The sequence below is a fragment of the Cetorhinus maximus genome, chromosome 7 (assembly GCF_964194155.1).
Source record: "Cetorhinus maximus chromosome 7, sCetMax3.hap1.1, whole genome shotgun sequence".
Classification (NCBI taxonomy): Eukaryota; Metazoa; Chordata; class Chondrichthyes; order Lamniformes; family Cetorhinidae; genus Cetorhinus; species Cetorhinus maximus.
In genome coordinates, this window is record NC_135885.1 from 65,175,463 (window position 1) to 65,198,958 (window position 23,496).

Consider the following 23,496-nt stretch of genomic DNA (forward strand, 5'->3'; position numbering starts at 1 on the left):
CGCATGTGCGAAAGAGCGCACTCCCGGCTCAGGGAAACCCGCCTGCCCGCACAGGGAACGCACAGCGCTTCCTGGCACACATCACGCTGGGCGGGCCTTAATTGGTTCGCCCACGTAAAATGACAGAGTGCTCGCGCCCACTCCTGCACAACACCACCCCACCCGATGGGGGGGAAAATGCTGCCCATGATTTCCCTTTTACAAAACCATGTTAACTCTGCCTAATTGCCTTGATTTCTAAGTGCCCTGCTATCACATATTTAATAATAGCTTCTAACATTTTCCCCATGTCAGATGTTAGGTTAACTGACCTATAGTTTCCTGCTTTCTGTCTCCTTCCCTTTTTGAATAAAATATTTGCTATTTTCCAATCTAATGGAACCTTCCCCAAATCTCGGGAATTTTGGAAAATTAAAACCAGTGCATCAACTATTTCACAAGCCACTTCTTTCAAGTCCTTAGGGTGAAGTAAATCTGGACCTGGGATTTGTCAGCCCGCAGCCCCAACAATTTGCTCAATACCACTGATGATAGTAATTTCCCAAGTTCCTCCCTCCCTTCCATTTCCTGATTTAGAGCTATTTCCGGGATGTAGCTTGTGTCCTCTATAGGAAGACTATTTTACACAGCGAGTGGTAATAATCTAGAACTCACCTCCTACAATGCTACGGGAAGTGGAGACGATCAATGATTTCAACAGGAAATTGGATGGGCACACGAGCAAAGTAAATTCACAGGGCTATGTGGATAGAGTGGGAGAATGGGACTGACTGGATTGCTCTACGGGGACCCAGCATGGACTTGATGAGCCAAACAAGCCAGAGTTGAGAGCAAAGGGTTACCACTCTTCGGCTGGCAGTACGGCCTGAGGAGGCACATTCCCGGTGGTTAGTCAGAGGCTGGCAGCTCAGGCAGCACCAACTAGCAGTGGCCATTGCTGAGGTTGCAGATGCAAAGAGAGAAGACCTCAAAGGTCACGGCACCCTCGAAGAAGGGTAAATGGAGTTGGGGGATGCCAGGACCACTCAGGGAATCCACCCCCCACCCCCCACAACCGCCCATACGGGGAACGCCCAGCGTTTCCGGGTGCACGTCACAATGGGCGGGCCTTAACTGGCCCACCCACGTAAAATGGCAGCGCACACCCGACCGGGGGCACCGATTTTTCTGCCCTATATGTTACAAGGCCAATTCACAATGAACTTCTTACTTCCTTTCAAAAACCCTCCTCAAGTCTTTCTCTTTGTCTGCAGTACCCTATCTTAATTATAGTTTTCTTTCTTTTTCTCTTACTCAGTGTCCAACATTGACCAGGATTTTCCGTGCCCGCTGGTGTCGGGCATGTTTGGTGGCATGAGCGGACAATATGGCGCAAGCGGTTTCATGATGGTGTGATACCAGTTTGTGATCATCTGCTCAGACTGGTGCTGGCGGGCTGTATTTGCCGCCATTGTAATGGGAACCTCATTGTAATGTATCTGCATATTACTATTAGGCCAGCCCGCTGGACTCATCCCCCCCACCCCCGTCCGCCCTCCCGCTGACGTGTTTCACAATAGCATATATAAGGCATTCACTTGGCAGGCTGCATTTGCCTAGGACTTCAAGGTTTGTTTGCCTACCTTGCTTCGGGCAGCACTCACAGTCATCAGCGCCAGGCTTCATAGACAGCATCACATCACTTTTAGCGGGGGGCTCATGGGCAGGTCTCTACCTACCAGATTGGCCATATATGGGTGGCTTTTCAATGGCTGCAAGGCTAGGGCTTGCTTGGGGAAAGGAGGAAGTGGCCTCAGGCAAGGGAAGCGGCTGCAGGGCGAGGGCTGTACTGGGGAAGGGGGTTTCCCAAGGTGTGTGTGGAGGCTCACGTTGATCCGTGCAAGTGGTCTCAAGATGGTGAGGGCTGAGGAGGCAGTCTCCAGAGGAGATGAGGCCAGGTGGAGATGTGAGGGTATGAGTGTGAGAATGGGTGGTGATTTCCCTTGAGCTGACAGTGAGTGAGATGCCAGTGAAAGTGTGATGGGCTTGAGTGTGTGAGTTTAGAGTGATGAGATAGTTGCCATTCTCTGGCTGCAAAGATGAGATCATTCATTCTGTATCTGCATTGGATGGCCAACCTTTTCTGTGCAGCATTGGCACTGATCACCACTGCCATCACCTACCAAGCCAGTGGTAATGTAGCTGCCCCTCCTGTGGCCAGAGTGGGTGTAGACAACATCACAGCGGGCCTCCATGGTGTTCAAAAGGCGCTCAAGGGCTGCAGTCTTCTTGCCTTTTGGAACCATGTCTTATTTGCAGCAGTCCTGGGCTGGAAGCACTGAGAGTTGTGCGCACAGCTGTGCTTTAAATGTGGCACCCGGCGTGATGAAGCAGCGAGGTGACGGCATGGCGGGCGAATCGGAGCCTGCCCGCCATTGAAATGCCGTGTATCCCGGGAATGCATAATAATTGCTGCGAGGTTGAGACAATACAACGTGAAAAGTCACTGGGTATCCGCCCGCTACTGCACTTAGTGCAAATCTGGGATGATTCTGCCCATTACCTTTTCCTCCTTTTTTGAAAGCATTCAGATGTATTTTTACATGTGACTGGTGAAATATAAATACAAATTGTTATTATTTGTGAATCATAATCATTGGTAGAAACCAATGCTAAATCAATGTATCAAGCATTATTTGTTTTACAGAAAGAGGTGATAACTTAGCACCATGTTAAGCAGTATTCTCAAGCAAGTTACAACCAGGGCAAACTATTTTTAAAAAATCTCTGTACTGTTTTTCTAAACAATAATCAATGTTTTTGTACCAAACTGTAGACTGAGTAACAAGCTAATGTCCTGCAGTGCTATTTTAGCAGATGTCCAAATAGTATATAATAAATTGTGATGTCATCCCACAGTGTGAAATTTGCATAGATGCAGTTTGCCTGAATGAAAATGATTTTCAAATTAGAATGCTCTCATTATGATATATATATATAATTATATATTACTATAGGTCAGAAATCTCCTTTCGTTGTTCTGGGAGTCATTCACATATGATGCCATCAATACATCCTTCCCAGATATATGCCAGCTTTTCTGCTCTTATGATGCACAGCTGTACAAGGTAATTAAAAATGCTTACTGGCAGAACGATAACATTGAGAGCTGCCTGCAGGCAATATATTAAACATACCATTGATCACGATGTATAAATCAACCACTGAAGCCTCAAAGTCCTTACGAGAACAGGGGTTGACTTATGTGCCAAGTATAAAATGTGAACCTCTGATGTTGGTGTAGATAGTTGCCATTTTGAAATGTAACAAAAAACTCTGGTGATTCAAGTTAAATCAAGGTGACACATTTTATTGAATTAATTAATTTTACAAGCATACCTTTAAACACAATCAAAATATTGTAAAAACCGAAGCAAAGAGTACATCAAATTCTTTCTGAGTCACTTTGGCTGTGGCATCACCGTAAGGATCCAATTCTGGATCAGATTTGGCTCTTTCAATTCCAGAATCAACAAATCATCTCCCCTCTCTATCCAATGGATATTCTGCATCTTTTGAATGAACTGATTACAGTTTATGCACTGATTTGATGACAAAACCACACAAAATATCAAGTGGAGTAACATGCCTATTGCCACTCCAATTTTTCTACATCGACCATCCATCTATTCCATTGGGCATCAACATGTTCCTTGAATGGCTTGTTGAAGCACACATCCAAATATTGAACTACAGCTGTGAGACACCCCACCCCCCACCACCAGCCCCCGTGCCCCCCACTCCTGCAACCCACCCCCAACCCTTGTGAAACCAGTAGAATAATAATTATAACATATGCAATAACAAATACAAAGCACATATGCAAGTTGTATTAAGATAAGGAATATTTTTTTCGAAAGCATATGTTAAAGTTTTATTCAAATGTTCAGTGTTTACTTCCAGCATTGAAATCATTTGAAAGCTTATCAAAAAAGCAAAGAACCTTTGACTTTTAAAAAAAAACCCAAATACGTTGCTGTGCCATTCGTGGCTGGCAGACATGAGGGATGACCTACGCTCACACCTCTGTCAATCCAGATGAGGTGTGAACCACCTCTGCTCCGTTTCGATCCATTCTACAATTCCATTTGAAAATCACGAACATAAACCATGTTCAAGTGTCCTTGCACACAGAACATGTCATTCCCCAGTGAAGGCTCTTGGAGACCTGCTGCTCTCTTTGTTGCTGATGATCACTGGGAGATGTAAGAAAATAGACAATGGTAACTGCAATTTTTCCTCCATTCCTCTGAGGAGGAAACATCTTGCCTTTCACCAGTGCCTCCAGTAATGGCACCTTAAGATCAAAGATTGGTTGTGAGCTATAATTCTCCCATGCCAGAGTATGCTGTTGCTTCACACTACTGCTCCTCTTGCTTATTTTTAATTAATAGTTGAACTCACTCCAAATTTGTGTTAATTTTATTTGTTTGTGTCTGCTCCTCAGTTCATTTCTCATGACAGTTTGAATGATTATCCTCACAACAAAATGTAACATGAGAGTGTGCATTTACTGTAATATTTAAAGGCTTTATTGCTGTGGTCTTCTGTAGTTATTTCTTTTAATATTTTTGCCCCTTAATGATATTGCTTGGTTTATGTAAAAGAGTATAAAAATTATCTGGGATGATATGTTTCAAAGTTTTTAATTGGCATGATAAAGTCTAGTTTAACCATTTAACCTGTGCACATTTACTGTGTTAACAGATTATAGAAGAAATTCTTCTTCGCGATTTTCTGGGTGACTTTTCTGTCCAACATCTTCAGAGTGCTAGATACTTTGCCAAAAAGTTTAAAAGTTGGCTAATTGATGCACTGGAGGGCACACCATTGCTACTACAATCACTGAAAATGAGAGGTATATTTTTGCAATGAGTAAAGCTTTAAACATTATAGATTTATTACCCTACCTGAAAGCTATTCATCTAGGAGGTAGCATCGTAGCTGTCTAATATTGTCCTCACTCTCAGTTCTCTCACCTCTGGACATCCATCCATCCATCAGCACACCTCCGCTGCTGTTGCTGCATTGCCTCCACCTTTTATGCCATTTTTCGTATCAAATCACTCACTGTCTCCACTTGCTTACCCACTGCTGGAATGCTTACTCTCATTCCACCATGTCAGAGGCCATAAACTTGAATGAACCAGGTGAGCACAGCAAGTCTATTTATTCATCATTAGCTCTGACTCAATCATGTTAGATTTTAAGAGACCTCACTCTCCACAGTCAAAATGCTTTTTACTCCAGGACCAACTGGAGGACATTATAGCCTAAGGCTCCTCTTCTTTATAACCAGCTGTTCTCTCAATCTCCTGTTCGCCATCCCCTCCGCCTGACCTTCAAAGGGATTCTTTGACAACAAGATTTACACTGCATATATAACTGCGTCTGCCAATACATTCCCTTCTTTCATCTCACCTTGCCCTCCCATCCATAGCAGTCCTGATCCCATGTCATTCTATAGTTTCTCTCTCATCTCTGCTTGTCTTTTCCAGCCTCATTTCTTCAAAAAACCCACTGTCATGCTTCAGGATCTTCTGACTGTTCTTCTATGAAAAGAATTTGGAAAAGAATTAGATTGTTGTGTCAAGTTTTCAAAACAAATTCAGCTAGAAGTTGTGTTTCCCCAATTTTTGGTCGGCGGGATCGCAATTCGTGACCTCTCTGCACTCATACAGATCAAGGTGGTGACCATGCAATTTTCATGTATCCATCATATCTGCATGATTGTAGCATGGCCAGGACTGGCCCAGCAATGCTTCCCTGTCCTCTAAGCTGGCTGCAGCCTGTGTGCTCAGTAGGGGGCCCCGGCAGCGTTGCTTGCCAATCTTGCAGTACAGTCAGTCTGTTTTCTTAAAGGTAGATGGATGTTAAAGGAAAGCTGCACAAAAGTATTGATCCAATGTAAGTTATTGCAAAGTAAATGCTAGAGCAGATTGAGGGTTCCAGAGTGGTGGATATGGTGCCGGATGCTTTACTGGTGAGGGCAGCAGGAGAGGCCTGATGGTCGTCCGGGGGTGCCAGGAGACGCTCAAGATCCACTCTCAGAATGGAATGAGAGCAAATGGCCAGCAAGTTCCACTCCCGAAGTCTGAGCCTGATGACTTGGCAGCTGTGCCTCGAAGTCTAACATTGTAATGTGGTGGGCAATATCAGTGGGCAGGATTTTGAGACCATCGAGCAGGCGCGGCGGGTGGGCCTGGGTGCAGCGGGGTAACGGCCTACTGCCCGCGATCGGCTTCCGACTGCAGTTTCATGCTGGCTGACAATTAATGGCCAGCCAGCGTGAAACGCGTGCTAAAAAGCTCAGTACTGCCGGGGTGTGGGCGGAAGGAGAGCAAGCGCTGAAGCCTGCGTAAGTGTGGAGGAGTGCGTAATGAAAGCTCCCTGAAGGCAGAGAGCAGCCTTAGGGAGCTGAAAATTTTAAACCCTTAAAAATAAAGATTTAAGAATCCCAGAAAAAATTTCCACACATAAGAATCACTCACCTAAACATGTTGATGATAAAAGTTCTGCCCAAGAGCAGGATTCTCCCCCCTGTCGGGGGTGAAGTTAAATTGCGGGTGCACACAGGTGCGCCTCTGATCGGTGCCCCCGATTGGGGGTGCGGCACCATTTTATGTGGGCGAGCCAATTAAGGCCCGCCCAGCATGACGTCCGCACGGAAGCGCTATGCACTCCCTGTGTGGGCGGGGGGGTTCAATAAACCCGAGAGTGAGCTTTTTTGTGCATGTGCATGAAAGAGCACACTCACCTCCCTGAGGCTAAGTGCTGCCTCAGGGAGATCGGCTGTTCTGTCAAAAATATTTTAAAAAGAAGAAAAAAAAATTCCTGACATGCACCCTCATGTGACACTGTCACATGAGTTGGGACATGTCCATAATTTTTAAAAAACTTTAATAAAATTTTTTAAAACCGACATGAAACCTCATCCTGCCCATGGATGAGGTTTCATGCTTTTTCTAATTCCCGCTGGGGCTCCTGGCCGGCCCACGAAGGACAGGTCCATTAATGATTTTAATGACTCTGTCAATGGCCTCAATTGGCCATTGACAGGTTGGCGTGCGCACAGCTGATTCTGCTGCGCCCCCACCTACCTGAAAATTTAAATGGGAGTTCTGCCCGATGTCACCGTGCGCCATTTTACATGTTGGCAAGCAGGCCCCACCACCCCCCCGTTCGCCGACATGAAAATCCTGCCCCAAGTGTTTTTTAAAAAATTTTTATCGGAAACCTCATCCCACTCTTGGATGAGGTTTCCTCAAAAATCCAAAGGCTGCCTGGCCGATTTGCCCGCCTGGCAACTGTAAGGTTGGATGGGCAGCGAAAAATAGTTAATTAATTGATTAATGGCCATAATAGGCCTCTTAATTGTTGGTGGGCGTGCTGCCGACTCCCAGGCTAACCGAAATATTGTGCGAGTGTGCGATGACATCGGGACGCTCACCCGACATCATTGAGGGTGATTTTACGCCCAATCGGGTCAGGTGCTCACCCGCCCATAGGATGTAAAATTCTGCCCAATGAGTTGATATTCACAAGACATTTCCAATCTACCACAACACCAGCTGCTCAAGTTGCTCAATGCACCACAGCCCCATCACTCACCCAGCAGCACTTCCTTTATGCAGGACTTGCACCTGACATCCATATACCTACCAGTGCTGCCAGCCTCACACCCACCTCTCGCTGCTTCCACATACCTCTATCTATTCAGCTAAGACAGGCACATCAGCCAAACACATTGCTACATGATCACTGACTTTCCATTCTGCCTTTTCTCTGGCAGGACAAGGTAGCACACAATTGAAAAGGGAGCAGAGCAGAACTGGCAGCGGACGAGGATGCCTTCACCTCTTCAGCTCTACAGAGGTGCTTGTTGTCCAAATCATAGGCCTGGCTGCAATGGGGCCCATGGCATCAGTGTCACTCAGACTATAGAGGATGATAGCATTTTTCTGCCATATGCCCTTTCGTGACACTCAGCATACCCTCATCCTGTTAAATGGTATGATGAGCAAGCTGCAAATAGGTGTAAAACATGGACCTCTTGCTTCTCACCTCATCTCCCCTCCCTCGCACCATCCTTCCCCTTCTGAGCTCCTTCTTTCAACCACCCAAGAACTGCAACCTGCACAGCTATGTTAAATCCCAGGAGGAGGAAGGAGAGCAACAGTGCAACACTAATGAAGAAGCCCTGTCATCTTTTTCTGACATTCAGCAGCCACCAGCTCAGATATTGGCACTACACATACTTTGAAGTCTAGGATAGGGTTGGGATCAGCAGGGGATCGGCAGCGGGCATGTGCAGCCAGGCTAGGGGTAAAAAGGATGGTCATTTGCCAAGTCGCTAGAGGGAAAGGTCGATAGCAAGTATTGCTGCAGATGATGACCTCAATAGGCAGCTGACAGGAGAGTGCTGAATGGGCATGTACATCCAGATGCAGGGTATGTTGGCTGTGTGCCAGACAGTCTCCTGTTGCTGTTAAGGAACATGGAGGGAGTCTGGGTCCAATTTGGCAGAATGCATGGCATGGCGTTTTCCCTTTCTGCAGCCTCTTCGCTATATCTTTGTCATGCTGCAGACCCAGATGGACTGATGCTGCAGACCCAGATGGACTGATGCTGCAGATCCAGAGGGACCGACGCCGCAGACCCAGGGGGACCGACGCCGCAGACCCAGGGGGACCGACGCCGCCGACCCAGAGGGACCGACGCCGCAGACCCAGAGGGACCGACGCCGCAGACCCAGGGGGACCGACGCCGCAGACCCAGAGGGACCGACGCCGCAGACCCAGAGGGACCGACGCCGCAGACCCAGGGGGACCGACGCCGCAGACCCAGGGGGACCGACGCCGCAGACCCTTCTACCTGTTGCAGCCTTTGTGCAGTCAGCTAACCTATTCCTCTGGCCCTCTCTGGCAAATCCAGCAACACACCAAAAAACCTTCAAAAATACTCCAGAGCACTTCCAGATACTTTGTAAGAGGAAAAGTTCCAAGAAATTAATTTAACTGCATTTAGGGTTCTGGCTCTTTAAATGACTGTATTGGAGGGCCCATCTTGCAGCTTCACACTTGTTTTTTCTTGAGTGAACAACAGAGAGGCTGCCTGAACATATGTTGCCCAAATTTGGAATCCTAGCAACACATCAGCTGGTTAGGCAGTGTGATGCCTGGATGGTGCCAAACCAAGCACCCTTATCCACCAAGAACGCCACACAGGAAGCAACTAATGGCATGGGGCAAACACGCACAATGGTGCAAGTGGCAATATATGAGGCAATATTTTTGCCCATTTTGTTCCACTCGAGCATGGAAGGGAAGCATAGTATGTTCATTATTTTGCATTGTTATACAAAGACAAGTTGTATCAATTGCATGAGTCCAATCATAACTGTGGTCCATATGTTCACTTGTTTGAATTAAAAAGCTTAACAGTTTGTATCTGATTTTATCGTAACCAATTGTTTTCTTGGCCCATCTTTCGAAAGATTTATGTGGGATAGGTGCTCGCACATGTGAAAGACCTGATTATCTAGTTCAGATAACACATGGTACCGTTACATCCTGGGTTACACTACTGTATGGTTAGATATTGAGCAGGATGGTACATCTGGACTGGAGAATTGCAAATGTTGCACCCCTGTTCAAAAAAAGGTGTAAGGATAAGCCTAGCAACTACAGGCCAGTCAGTTTAACCTCAGCAGTGGGGAAGTTTCTAAAAATGATAATTTGGGACAAAATTAATAGTCACTTTGGCAAATGTGGGTTAATTAAGAAAAGCCAGCACGGATTTGTTAAGGGCAAATCATGTTTAACTAACTTGCTGGAGTTGTTTGATGAGGTTACAGTGTGATGAAAGATATTTTTTAAAAAATGTTTTGGATTATGTTGTTATTCTGTATAGGTAAAGAAAGTGTGCATGTGTGTGTGTATGCATCTTACAAAGGCTTCATGAGTAAACAGTGGAAGCTATATTAAATTTTATTGACCTGAAAGTAGAGACAAAATAGAAAACATGGAAAATTTTTTATTTGGAGAATCGGAGCTTCAAAGAAGTTTGAGAACAATGGAATCTAAGATGAAAAGGGGAAAAGGATATTCAAGAAAATGGATGTTTAGCTGTGGGACGTGGTGGCTGTGGTGGAAAGCCCTGAAGACCAGCTCCTTTGTATGAGAAGTTGAGAAAGTTTTCAATTGGAGGCAGCCACCCAGTATTAAGTCAGGAAAGTCTATGTTTTAGGAAACAGTTTGTTTCTGAACCTCTTTTGGAATTCCACATCAGGGTGGAAGTGTTTGAGAAGTTGTGAGGTATACCTTTATGAATGTGACAGCAATTCCTTGACTTGGGTAATATTACTGGATTTTTATGGTTAAAAATCTATAAGGGGGTTGTTGCCAAAAGGGTAGTTTAATTGTGTACTTTTGACTGAGCAGGTTTTTTTGGGGGTTATCCTGTAAGGTTGTTTAAACTGTGTAACTTTAATCTTGTGTACTTAATTTTTTTTCTTTTTAATAAATCTTTTAATTGTTAAAATCCTAAAGGTGTTACTGAAGTTCTATGCTTTTGAGGTCAGTAGCTCTTCCTCTTCGTTTTCACAATGGAAAATAAAGGTTTATGATCAGTGAGACAGACTTCACCCTGGGGTTTGGCTTGCTCAGCAGTAACATCTGCTGTCACTGTAACAACATAAAAAGGTTGATTAGGGTAACGCTGTTGATGTAGTGTACATGGACCTCCAGAAGGTATTTGATAAAGTGCTGCACAACAGATTTGTGGGCAAAGTAATAGCTTGTGGAATAAAAGGGATTAACAATATAGAGACAAAGTTGGCTGAGTGACAGAAAACAGAGTGTAGCGGTTAATGGTTGTTTTTCAGACTAGAGGAAGGCTGTAGTGGAGTTCCCCAGAGTTGGTGTTTGGACCCATGCTCCTTCTGGTAAGTATTAATGACCTAGGCCTTAGCATACAATTTCAAAATTGTGGATGATACGAAACTTGGAAGCACTGTGAAGAGGATAGTGTGGAAATTCAGAAGGACATAGACAGTTTGATGGATTAGGTGATTAATTGGCAGATGAAATCTAATGCAGAGTGTGACGTGATTCATTTTGGTAGGAAGAACGTGAGAGACGTTATAAAATAAAGGGTACAATTCTAAATGGGATGCAGGAGCAAAGGGAGCTGGGTGTATATGTGTATAAATCATTGGCAGGATAGGTTGAGAGAGCAGTTAATAAAACATATGGCATCCTGGCTCTATTAAAGGGGGCATAGAGTATAAAAACAAGGAAGTTATGTTAAACTTGTATAGAACTTGTAAGAAGCTCGACATCATCCAGGACAAAGCAGCCTCCTTAATTGACAAGCCATCCACAAACATTCACTCCCTCTATATTAACACACAGTAACAGCAGTGTGTACCGTTTACAAGATGCACTGCAGGAACTCACCAAGCCTCCTTAGACAGCATCCTTAGACAGCACCTTCCAAACTCATGACCACTACGATCGAAAAGGACAAGGGCAGCAGATACTTGGAAACACCACTGCCTGGATGTTCCCCTCCAAGCCACTCACCATCCTGGACTTAGAAATTTATCACCTTTCCTTCACTGTCGCTGGATCAAAATTCTGGAAGTCCTTCCCTAACAGCACTGTTTGTGTACCTACACCACGTGGACTGCAGCGGCTCTAGAAGGCAGCTCACCACCACCTTCTCAAGGTCAATTAAGGATGGCAATAAATGCTGGCCTAGCCAGCGACGCCCACATCCCATGAATGAATACAGAAAAGAACACTGGTTGGGCCTCAACTGGAGTATTGCGTCCTGTTCTGGGCACCCACAGTTTAGGAAGGATGTGAAGGCATTAGTGAGAAGGCAGAAAAGATTCATGAGAATGGTCCCAGGGATGAGAAACTTAGTTATGTAGATAGATTTGAGAAGTTGGGACTGTTTTCCTTGGAGAAGAGAAGGCTGAGAGGAGATATGATAGGGGCATTCAAAATCATGAGGGGTCTGGACTGAGTAGATAGAGAGAAACTGTTCCCATTGATGGAATAATTGAGAACAAAAGGGCACAGGTTTAAAGTAGAAAAACAGAAAATGCTGGAAAAACTCAGCAGGACTGAGCATCTGTGGAGAGAAAAACAGAGTTGACTTTTCGAGTCCGTATGACCCTTCTTCAGAGCATATTTAAGGTAATTGGCAAAAGAAGCAATGGGGACGTGAGAAAAAACTTTTTCAAGGTTAGGTCGTGGAATGCACTGCCTGAAAGTATGGTGGAGGCAGGTTCAATCCAGACATTCAAGAGGGCATTGGATTGTTATCTGAAAAGGAAGAATGAGCAGGGTTACGGGTAGAAGCAGTACAAGGTAAATTGCTCATAAGGAGAGCCAGTGCAATAGGCAGAATGACTTCCTTCTGTGCTGTAATGATTCTGTGATCTCTAAACGTAAGATACTCAGACAACATGCCATAGTGACGAGCACCACCATATCCAACGTAATATTGAAAGGACAACTCATATTTGTACCAGTTTGTGGCTGTTACCTGAAATACTGAACTGTGCTGATGACAAAAGTTTTTCACAATGTTCAAAATTTAAAAGTGCATTGAACAGAAATAGTGAGATTCAACAAAATGTCCAAATCAATTATGATGAGCTTGAGTTAGCCAGAATAGTGATCATAGAGAAAACAAACAAGACAGTCTCACCTAAAAGTGCATGCCTTTCAATTAAAGCAAGAGCGAATATGAAAGAAGTACAAACGGGAAGAAGAGCAAGAATGAAAGGAATGCAGATTGCAGGAAGAGATGGAACACCAGATGTTTGAGACCAATGAAGAAGGAGAAAAAGTTGCCACATGACACAGACAAGAAGAAGAAAGAACATTGCTGTGCTCATAACTAGCAGAGAAACAAATCCACAGAGGATATTTATAGTTTTAACTGGACAATTGAATTATTAGCTGGTTATCAGAAATGGGTCAAATATGAAGAGGCCATTTGATTGACAGTGTCACTTTGTGCCAGTGTTTTCTCACATCAATCCAACAATAATTTTGAATATGATGTAATGAAGCATATTATTCTCAGGGATTATTAAATGCCTGAAGACACAGTATAAATTTAAAGAAACTAAGGAAAGATTTGTTTGGTACATATAGAAAAATGGTTTTCCAGCTCAAAAATACATGACAGATATATCTGGATAGTGAAAGTGTAACAGTCTTTGAATGCTAGTTGTTATGTTCCTTCTGTCGGGTGGCTTTGCTTGCGAACACAGTTGCATGCCTATCTACTGGTGAGTGAATAGATGAACAATATACTGTAGATGCAGAGACTAATGTAAGAAGAAGCACATGCTGTGTATTTTCACAAGTAACAGAGCACTAACACAATGTGTGCTTCTCAAACCAGACCCAATCCTAAACCATTGATTAACACTGTAACCCGCGCTACGCAGCCTTTGGGCAGAATTCTCCCTTCGGCGAGCGGGGGCAGGACCTGCTCGCCGATGTGTAAAATGACTCGTCATTTAGAACTGTCAAAAGCCTATTAAGGCCATTATGAAACTAATTAAAGTTGTTAAGAATGCTGTCCGTCCAACCGTAAGGCTGGCGGGCAGGTGAAAAGTCCAGGCAACCTTCAGAAAAAACATGAAACCTCGTCCATGGGCGGGATGAGGTTTCATGAGGGATTTAAAATTTGTGTTACATTTTTAATAAAAGTAATTGACATGTCCCAGCTCATGTGACAGTGTCACATGAGGGGACATGTCAATAAAATTTTTCACATCATTTATTATCATTTTATAAGTAACACTGATCTCCCTGAGGCAGCACTTTGCCTCAGGGGGTTCTGTGCACCCTTTTGTGCGCATGCATGAAAGAGCGCACTCCCAGCTCAGGGAACCCCCGAACCGCCCGCACAGGGAGCGCATAGCGCTTCCTGGTACACGTCGCACTGGGCGGGCCTTAATTGGCCCGCCCACGTAAAATAGCAGCGCACCCCCTACTGGGGGTGCAGATCGGGATCCCACTCACTCATGCCAGCTCCCGCACAACCCTCCCGACGGGGGAAAATGCCGCTCACTGAGTAATACAGTCACGTGGTCAAGCTGCACACATTCTCTTAAAGGTGTATTGCACCTCAGATTACCACACTAATGCTAAGAGATAGATTTCTGGAAATAATTCCATATAATTTAAGAATCTTATTACTTGATCGGGTGTGTCAAATTCTTAGCTAGTTGTATATGTTTATGACTTTATGGCCTTGCAGGCACACATGAGTATCACTTCCCTAATGTTAGACATTCTGACGGCTTGGAGTAATCAACTCCATTATTCACAAGAGAATATCTAAGGCAAGACCGGAATTTGTAATGCCTACCTTCTGCTCACTGGATTCCCTTATCACTCAACTTCTAACCACTCAACCATCCCTGCACTGCCTGTGATCTGACATTAATTGCTTCCTCAGATACTGGTCGTCTCTATTTCAAAACCCATATTATCACCCTCTTCCTCAAAAAAAATCAACCTTCAACCCATCTATCTGCTCCAACTACCACATCATCCTTAACCTCCTTTTCCCCTCTAAAATCCTCATACAAGTTGTCATCTTGTCCTGTGCCCATCTGTGCCAAAATGCAGCCATTCACATCCTTTCCAGCAAAAATAAGTTCCACTTATCTTTTTCTCTCTTTTCTCAGTTCCTTACATTGGTTCTCAATCCTTGCCCTCATCTTTAAATCGCTCGCTATCCTTCTGCACCTGCTCCAGATTTATATTCCTTCCCATTCCCTTTTGATCATCTGACTCTTTTATGTATCTCCCCTTCCCTCACCCCACTATTGGTAGGACAGCCTTAAGTTACCTCTGAAACTCCCACCTAAACCCATCAGCTGTCATTTTCTCTCCTTTAACATCCTTATTAAAACCTGTCGTTTTGAATAAACTTTAGGCCACCCCTTCCAATCTCTCTCTCTGTCAGAATCCATTCCCATATTTATAGATATTTATATTTTTCTCTCCTCCATGTAAAGTGCTTTAGGATGTTTTCTACTTCAAAGGGATTACAGATGTGCATGTTATTTTTGTCATTGTCCCCTCCCTGTCCTGTAGGCACGCTTCCAAAGTTACATATTGGCCAGGAACAGAAATCTAAATTGATTTTCCCTCCCCAATCCAAGGATGCCAAGAATATCAAATGCCATCCTGGCTGATACCATCTAGCTCGGAACAGACCAGGGGCCAAACTTGAAATTCTCCTCCTTGGCTTTGCTATTCACTTCATAAAATGACTGAGCTATTGCAGGAGCATATTTATCATTTTTCTGTGGAGAGGAAACCACCTTAGACCTTGTTGGAACTTATAACCTAGAATCTTAACTTTTCATATAACATTCTCTCTGATTCCTGTGCACTACCTGTCCAGTAATTAGCCTTCTCTGGAAAATACTACATCTATTCCGTACTATGTATCCCATCTATGTTATTGAACATCTCTGCTTTAACTCACAAATCATTTTTTAAAATACCATTATCCTTTTCCATTTTTAACTGTTAAAAAATTTTTCTATTACCCATGTTCAGGCAATTCAGCTACACCTAATTCGATAATGTTACCCAAATTCAGAATAAGTTTTGTTATTGTCAACACAAAATTAAGTCAGACCTTCGGCTCTTTGCAACTTGTACCTTGTTCACTGTAGTACACTGGAAAATAATCAATGCATGATTCAGCTGCCATTTACCATTAGGGAAGAAAAGAGATTTTAAACAACCTATCATGAAAAAGTGCTTGGAAAATTCACAAAAGTTGGCACATTCATTTGATCTACTACTATAAGCAATTAGGAAATCTTAAAATATTCATAGGTACAAAAGCGTGACCTGGAATGATATTCATTCTCGATTTCTGTTACGAAGTCCCACACTTGAAATTGGGAAGATAATGTGGAAAAAAGGGTATATCCTATCACTGTGACACAGCATGTTATGTGAAGAATTGCAAGCATTAAGTTGTATCGTAGCACTCTGGCACAGCACCTGAGCTTCCATTCTTTCTTTATGAGTGAATTATTGTTTTTAATTTTGTATGCAAACATTTATCTGACACGACTTTTAAATTTCTCAGCAGCAAATATGTTTGTCAATCGACTACGAAGAAGAACTTGTATTTGCAATCTAGCAAAGGTAATAAACACATAATACAGGGAACATTTTGTTGGTAGAGAAGCAATAAATTTAAAATGCCAATAATTTAAAATGGCAGATATAACATCAACTTCAAGTCATGGTATCAATTTAATATTAATTCATCCCTCGTCCACTTGTAACATTTTCTTCCCCCTTTTAATTTCCATATTTTATATGCTGACTCCTAACAAATAGATAAACAATTGTCTAATTTCCGACACAAGTAGCCTTATACAAATATCCCAAAGAAACCCACATGGATTTTCTCTTCTGAGTCTTTGTTTGGAGGTGTAGATTACTGTGGCACGAAGTGTCAGTTTTGCATTGATGGCTTTTGGTCATAACTGTACTGTCTCAGAGTGACACAGAGCTGGATCTTCCCAGAGTAAGAGAAAGAATGCAACCCTTCTCCTACCTGAATTTAGAATGCAAAAACAGAAAATGCTGGAAAAGCACAACAGATCCCTCAGCATCTGAAAGAGAAAAGATAGGTTAACATTTTGGGAGCTGACCCTTCCTCAATCTGACCTTTAATTTCAAAATACACTCCCCTGCCAGCTCTGTTGTTCAGGCTATATATTGCCTAGAGAAACATGGAAAGGGCAGAAATAAGGAAGTTAATGAGAAATTGGGGCAGTAGCACCAATTTGTTTCCCATAGAACTCCAAAATGGTGTCCACGGCACATGTGCACACTTATGGAGTGAATAAAGTGAAAGGCGCCCTATTGGTGCAGGTGTTAGCACACACACAATAAGTGAAGAGGGCACTCAGTAGAGTGCATGCATCAACTCAACATTATTACAATTACGCAGCTCTTACTTGAAGCTTTTCCCTACCTAGTTGATGCTCTGTAACTCCAAAGCTGGAAAAATTAAATGTTTTTATTAAGAGCTTCCATCTCACTGAGGAGGCTTCAGGCAAAACCTGCTCTGAAAACTCTGCTTGCATTTTGGGAGCTGTGACAAATTGTATCACAGCAACTGAGACAATCCACATAATTCTAAAACAGTGAGCAATGTTTGAAAATACAACAATCCAGAATATTCTAAAAAAAATGTCAATTCACCCTATCTCTCAATATTAACGTATCCTTTCAAAAATTCCAGGATCCAGATCTGCATCCTTGCCAAAAACTAATCAATTCTTCCTTGGGCCACACACTATTTGTGTACCAAATTTCATTGAAGTCGTCCATTAGTTTTTGAGATGTATTTTTGTACAAACAGACATACACACTAACAAACCGGGCAAAAACATTGCCTCCACCCACTTTCAGCGGTGGAGGTAATGAACAGCTCCCAGAAGAATGCAGAACAGCTAGATCCTGACTTCAATCAATGTGCAATACCAGCAATCACATTTTGGAGCTCAACATTCCAGCCAACATCTCTCTTTACTTGGCAAAGCTGAACATGTGCTCACTTCTTTGGGCAGGAGTCCTCTCCCCGTTCAACGGACCCTTTTACCCACCTCCAATATTCTCCCTCCACCTGGACCCCTCCCTCTGGATTCTTACCTTCTCTTGATCTTTTCATTGAGAACTGTCGGCGTGACATTAGTCGTCTCAATTTCTCTGCTCCTCTCACGCATTCTAACCTGTCTCTCTCTGAACTTACTACACTCCGTTCTCTCAAGTCCAACCCTAACATTGTCATCAAACCCGCTGACAAGGGTGGTGCTGTTGTTGTCTGGCGCACTGACCTCTACCTCGCGGAGGCTGAGTGTCAACTCGCAGACACTTCCTCCTACCTCTCCCTGGACCATGACCCCACCACGGAACATCAAGCCATTGTTTCCAGGACTGTCACTGACCTCATCTCCTCTGGAGATCTTCCTCCCACAGCTTCCAACCTGTTAGTCGTCCAATCTCGGACAGCCCGCTTCTACCTCCTACCCAAAATCCACAAACAGGACTGTCCCAGCAGACCGATCGTGTCAGCCTGTTCCTGCCCCACGGAACTCATTTGTCGTTATCTTGACTCCCTTCTCTCTCCCCTTGTCCAGTCCCTTCCCACCTACATCCGTGATTCCTCTGACACCTTACGTCACATCAACAATTTCCAGTTCCCTGGCCCCAACCGCCTCCTCTTCACCATGGACGTCCAATCCCTCTACAACTCCATCCCCCACCAGGATGGTCTGAGGGCTCTCAGCTTCTTCCTTGAACAGAGGCCCGAACAATCCCCATCCACCACTACTCTCCTCCATCTGGCTGAACTTGTTCTCACACTGAACAATTTTTCCTTTAACTCCTCTCACTTCCTCCAAATAAAAGGTGTGGCTATGGATACCCGCATGGGCCCCAGCTATGCCTGTCTCTTTATGGGGTATGTGGAACATTCCTTGTTCCAATCCCACTCCGGCCCCCTCCCACAACTCTTTCTCTGGTACATGGATGATTACTTTGGTGCTGCTTCATGCTCTCGTCGGGACCTGGAAAAATTTATTAATTTTGCTTCCAATCTCCACCCCTCCATCATTTTCACATGGTCCATCTCTGACACTTCCCTTCCCTTCCTTGACCTCTCTGTCTCAATTTCTGGTGATAGACTGTCCACCAATATCCATTACAAGCCTACCAACTCCCACAACTACCTCGACTATAGCTCCTCACACCCCGCTTACACTAAGGACTCCATCCCATTCTCTCAGTTCCTTCGCCTCCGTCGCATCTGTTCTGATGATGCTACCTTCAAAAACAGTTCCTCTGACATGTCCTCCTTCTTCCTTAACCGAGGTTTTCCACCCACGGTAGTTGACAGGGCCCTCAACCGTGTCCGGCCCTTCTCCCGCGCATCCGCCCTCACACCTTCTCCTCCCTCCCAGAAACATGATAGGGTCCCCCTTGTCCTCACTTATCACCCCACCAGCCTCCGCATTCAAAGGATCATCCTCCGCCATTTCTGCCAACTCCAGCATGATGCCACCACCAAACACATCTTCCCTTCACCCCCCCCAGCGGCATTCCATTGGGATCGTTCCCTCCGTGACACCCTAGTCCACTCCTCCATCACCCCCTACTCCTCAACCCCCACCTATGGCACCTCCCCATGCATACGCAAAATATGCAACACCTGCCCCTTCACTTCCTCTCTCCTCACCGTCCAAGGGCCCAAACGCTCCTTTCAAGTGAAGCAGCATTTCACTTGCGTTTCCCCCAACTTAGTCTGCTGCATTCGTTGCTCCCAATGCGGTTTCCTCTACATTGGAGAGACCAAACGCAGACTGGGCGACCGCTTTGCAGAACACCTTCGGTCTGTCCGCAAGAATGACCCAGACCTCCCTGTCGCTTGCAATTTTAATACTCCACCCTGCTCTCTTGCCCACATGTCTGTCCTTGGCTTGCTGCATTGTTACAGTGAAGCTCAACGCAAACTGGAGGAACAGCACCTCATCTTCCGACTAGGCACTTTACAGCCTTCCGGACTGAATATTGAGTTCAACAACTTTAGATCTTGAACTCCCTCCTCCATCCCCACCCCCTTTCCGTTTCTTCCCCCTCCCTTTTGTTTTTTCCAATAATTTATATAGATTTTTCTTTTCCCACCTATTTCCATTATTTTTAAATCTATGCCTTTTATGCCCTTTTAATCTTATTTCACCCCACCCCCACTAGAGCTATCTGTACCTTGCGTGTCCTGCTTGCTACCCTTAATTAGCACATTCTTTTAGATAATATCACCACCTTCAACACCTCTTTGTTCTTTTGTCTGTGACATCTTTTGATTATCTGCTCCTATCACTGCCTGCTTGTCCCTACAACCACCACCCCCAACTTCTCCCCCCACCCCCACCTTAAACCAGCTTATATTTCACCCCTCTCCTATTTTTACCTAGTTCTGTTGAAGAGTCATGAGGACTCGAAACGTCAACTTTGTTCTTCTCCGCCCATGCTGCCAGACCTGCTGAGTTTTTCCAGGTATTTCTGTTTTTATAGCTGAACATGTGTTCAGCAACACATGAAGAACTCACCACCAGTGCTATTTAAATGGATCATCAGCTACTTACAGGTTAGCTGCTGGCTAATTTTTTTTCTAGCTGTTGCTATGAACCTACAAATGTTTGGTGCTTTTTATAATAAAAACAGAAAACACTGGAGAAACTCAGCAGGTTATGGCAGCATCTGACATCTCAACAAGTTTCCATCCTATGAAATCAAGTGACTTTGTTAAATCTTCACCATCACTGTCTTCTTGCTGTTCTTCCGCTACTTGGCCACATTGCATTTCTTCTTGTATATCTGAAAGGAGAAAGGCACAAGGGTAAAGTTGTAGTACAGGGAAAGTAAGATGCGCAATCAGAAAAAGAATGTGAGGTGAGGAGGAAGGAGCAGAAGGATTAGGTCTTTTCAATGATTTCAACCCTGCTGCTGGCCATGGCCTCAGCAATAGCAGTGTCAGTAATGGCTGGCGCCATTTCCTCCACTGGTGTAATACATGCAGGCATGCCTCTCCCCTCCATTTAGCTCCTGCTGTTTCCAGTTGTCCACCCATTGAGATGAAGAGAAATTTCTTCACTCAAAGGGTTGTGAATCTTTGGAATTCTCCACCCCAGAGGGTCGTGGATGCTCCATCATTGAATACATTTAAGGCTTGGATAGACAGATTTTTGGTCTCTCATGGAATTAAGGGATATGGGGAGCAGGTGGGAAAATGGAGTTGAAGCCCAAGATCAGCCATGATTATATTGAATAGTGGAGCAGACTTCATGGGCTACTCCTGCTCTTATTTCTCATGTTCTTATCACCTTCTCATGCAAAAGAGAGGGCAGTGAATGCCATGCATTCTATTTGGCTGATGTAGCTGTCATGGTTGAATAGCTGGCAGTGTGTGAAATCTGTGACATGTGCGTATAGGTCTTGCAGCAGTCCTGAGGGTAAGGTGTAACATATGAATGTTGGATATGAGTTCTGTTTGTTAGAGATGGCTGGAAGGTGAGTGATGGAGGTATAGTGATTTAAGCAGTGGCTGAAGATATTGGTGCATTTGGTAGGAAATGGCATTTGAAGATGCATTCACACACCTTGATGACTTGTTCAAGGTCTTTGAGCACTTCCAGCACTGCTTCCAGGTTTCCGCAGCCTGACTCCTGGTATTGACTTGTCACGACCGGTCCCCAAACGAGGTCCCCCAATTTGTTAAATTCCTGAATGGGATCCCAATTTTGTTATGATCCTGGGTGACCCCCTCGACTGGTTGCAACAATATTAATTTAAAAATCCTTTCCCCGTGGATACCTTTTTCCAGTCCAAATGTAATTACTTTTTAGAAGGAGCCAATTTAGCTAGGCTTTCTTGAGTCAAAGATAGTGTAAGTTTATTAGTTACTAGAACCAGAGAAAAATAATAAAAATGCGACACACCTACACACAGATCAGGAACGAGAAGCTAAGAGTCTAAATAAAAATTTTTAAATATACAAATCAGCCCTTGACTTGTCTTTGTGGCATAGATGGTGGTATGTTGCGGCCGTTAAGTTGGGTGATTCTGGTAGAGCTGACATTGGCAGACTCTCAGTCAGTTTGAGACACTTGGCTCTGCAGGGTAGCTGAAGAGGCTGTCCTTTTTCCTTTTGATTGTGGCCTCTGCTGAGCCTTGCCTCCAGCAACAAAGAGAGAGAGAGACTTTGCCCTCTTTTTCAGGGGTTTCTGGTTTTTCTTCTTGTTGCTGTCGCACACGCACTAACACTGGTCTGCAGCCTGGTTTTCAACCCATTTTCTTGTGTCTTCCTGGGAGGGGAAATAGTCATGCCTTGCATTCATATCAGAACTTTTTACACATCCTGAGACATAAATCAACAGGAGATGGATGTTTGGATATCTGACGAGGTAGGAAATAGTCTCCATTGTCTTCACAACCTCAGGAGATTAAAGTCCAGTCTTTTGCATTTTCTGCACCCTCTTTTCAAGTGTCTCTGTTTGAAGTAGGCCTTGCCACCTCTCAGGTGTGACATTCCAAATTCTTTCAGGACACGTCTGTCAGTATAATCCACATACGAATTTTCCAGAAAGTGGTCACTTCTCATTTCATCTTTTGATCAGTCTTTATTTTATTTCTTTTAAAAACACAGGTCTTCCTTAAAAAAAAAGTTTCAGTGTGCCCATATGTAATTCGTGGCTGTAATCTGCTTTTCATGGCAGCTTCCACAGCTATCTGCTCTTACTGCCTTTGGACTGTGTGTCTGGAGGACCTCCTTCCCTCCTGTGGATACAAGACATCTCTACACCTTTCCACTTCCTCCTCCAAGACCTCTAGTGAAGTGTCCAAAACCATGGAATCCGCTGTCTCCCGTTTTGCTATTCCTCACTCTTTCCGAGTTCAAATTCTCATTGACTACAAGTACCAGCATCTTCTCCAGCCAAAATGCAACTCCTCTTGAAGTAGTGCAGGCTAGTTTTAAACGGTGGTAGTCACTCACATATCAGCCCTCTGCTGATGCTTCTAGCCACTGAACAGCATTGTTAGTGCTGGCTGGACACAGAGATCATTTAAAATTGGCATGCTGCCTGCATTGCAATCAACGGGTGTGGGTTGATCATGCACCCTGATTCCTGTGCCTACTGTCAGGGGCTGTTCAATTTAGCCCCAGTATATTTAATTTGAAGACATTTATCAGTATGGAATGTTTATTTTTACTTTCTATCAGTAGTTGTCTCCAGAAGTTACTGATGGTTGGATCTATGAGCCAGTGTGAGGCTCCAGACAGCCTTTGAAGAACATGGAGAGACTAATAATTACATATCTTACCTTACTGCAGGCTGAGTCTGAAGTCTAACTGAGTTTAAAGTTGACAACTGACTGAAATGTTCCACTATTGTTAATCTGACTAATTTTATGTGCAGTCATGATGACACAGAGGCCTGGGTCTTTGTCTTTTGGGAGTTGTTTCAGCAGGATTGTACTTCCACCTGTTCCCCTGTATCCACTTCAGCTTTGACCAATCTTCTATGACCAGTTGCATTATATACACATGCCATCCTCCAAGCAGGATTCCCACCATCAAGAAGGAAGCCACCAGTATCAATGAGAAAACTCCAGTGATGTTGCAGCAGAGATGCTACTGCAATACCGAAAGGTCCAGTGAGGGACTTTAAAGGGCAGAAGCACCCCCCAGGTCTTTAGCAAGCAAGTCTTGGCCTTCTAGAGAGAGGCTAGATCACTACAAGGGTTGCTCTGTCCATTCGAATATTGACCACTGTTTTGTCGGACCTACTGCCACCTCCACATTGTGGCTCTGGGAAGT

At 44.2% G+C, this 23,496-nt stretch overlaps 1 protein-coding gene across 1 annotated transcript in view; it reads left to right on the forward strand.

Annotated features, from left to right (window-relative positions):
- Positions 1–23,496, forward strand: part of LOC144682412 (DNA-binding protein RFX8-like) — an 88,905-nt gene that overhangs the window by 36,971 nt on the left and 28,438 nt on the right. The window contains exons 6-8 of the mRNA XM_078544822.1: positions 2,997–3,107; positions 4,747–4,897; positions 16,192–16,250. Of these exons, the coding sequence (XP_078400948.1) occupies positions 2,997–3,107; positions 4,747–4,897; positions 16,192–16,250 (321 nt within the window). The remainder of the gene's footprint in view (positions 1–2,996; positions 3,108–4,746; positions 4,898–16,191; positions 16,251–23,496) is intronic.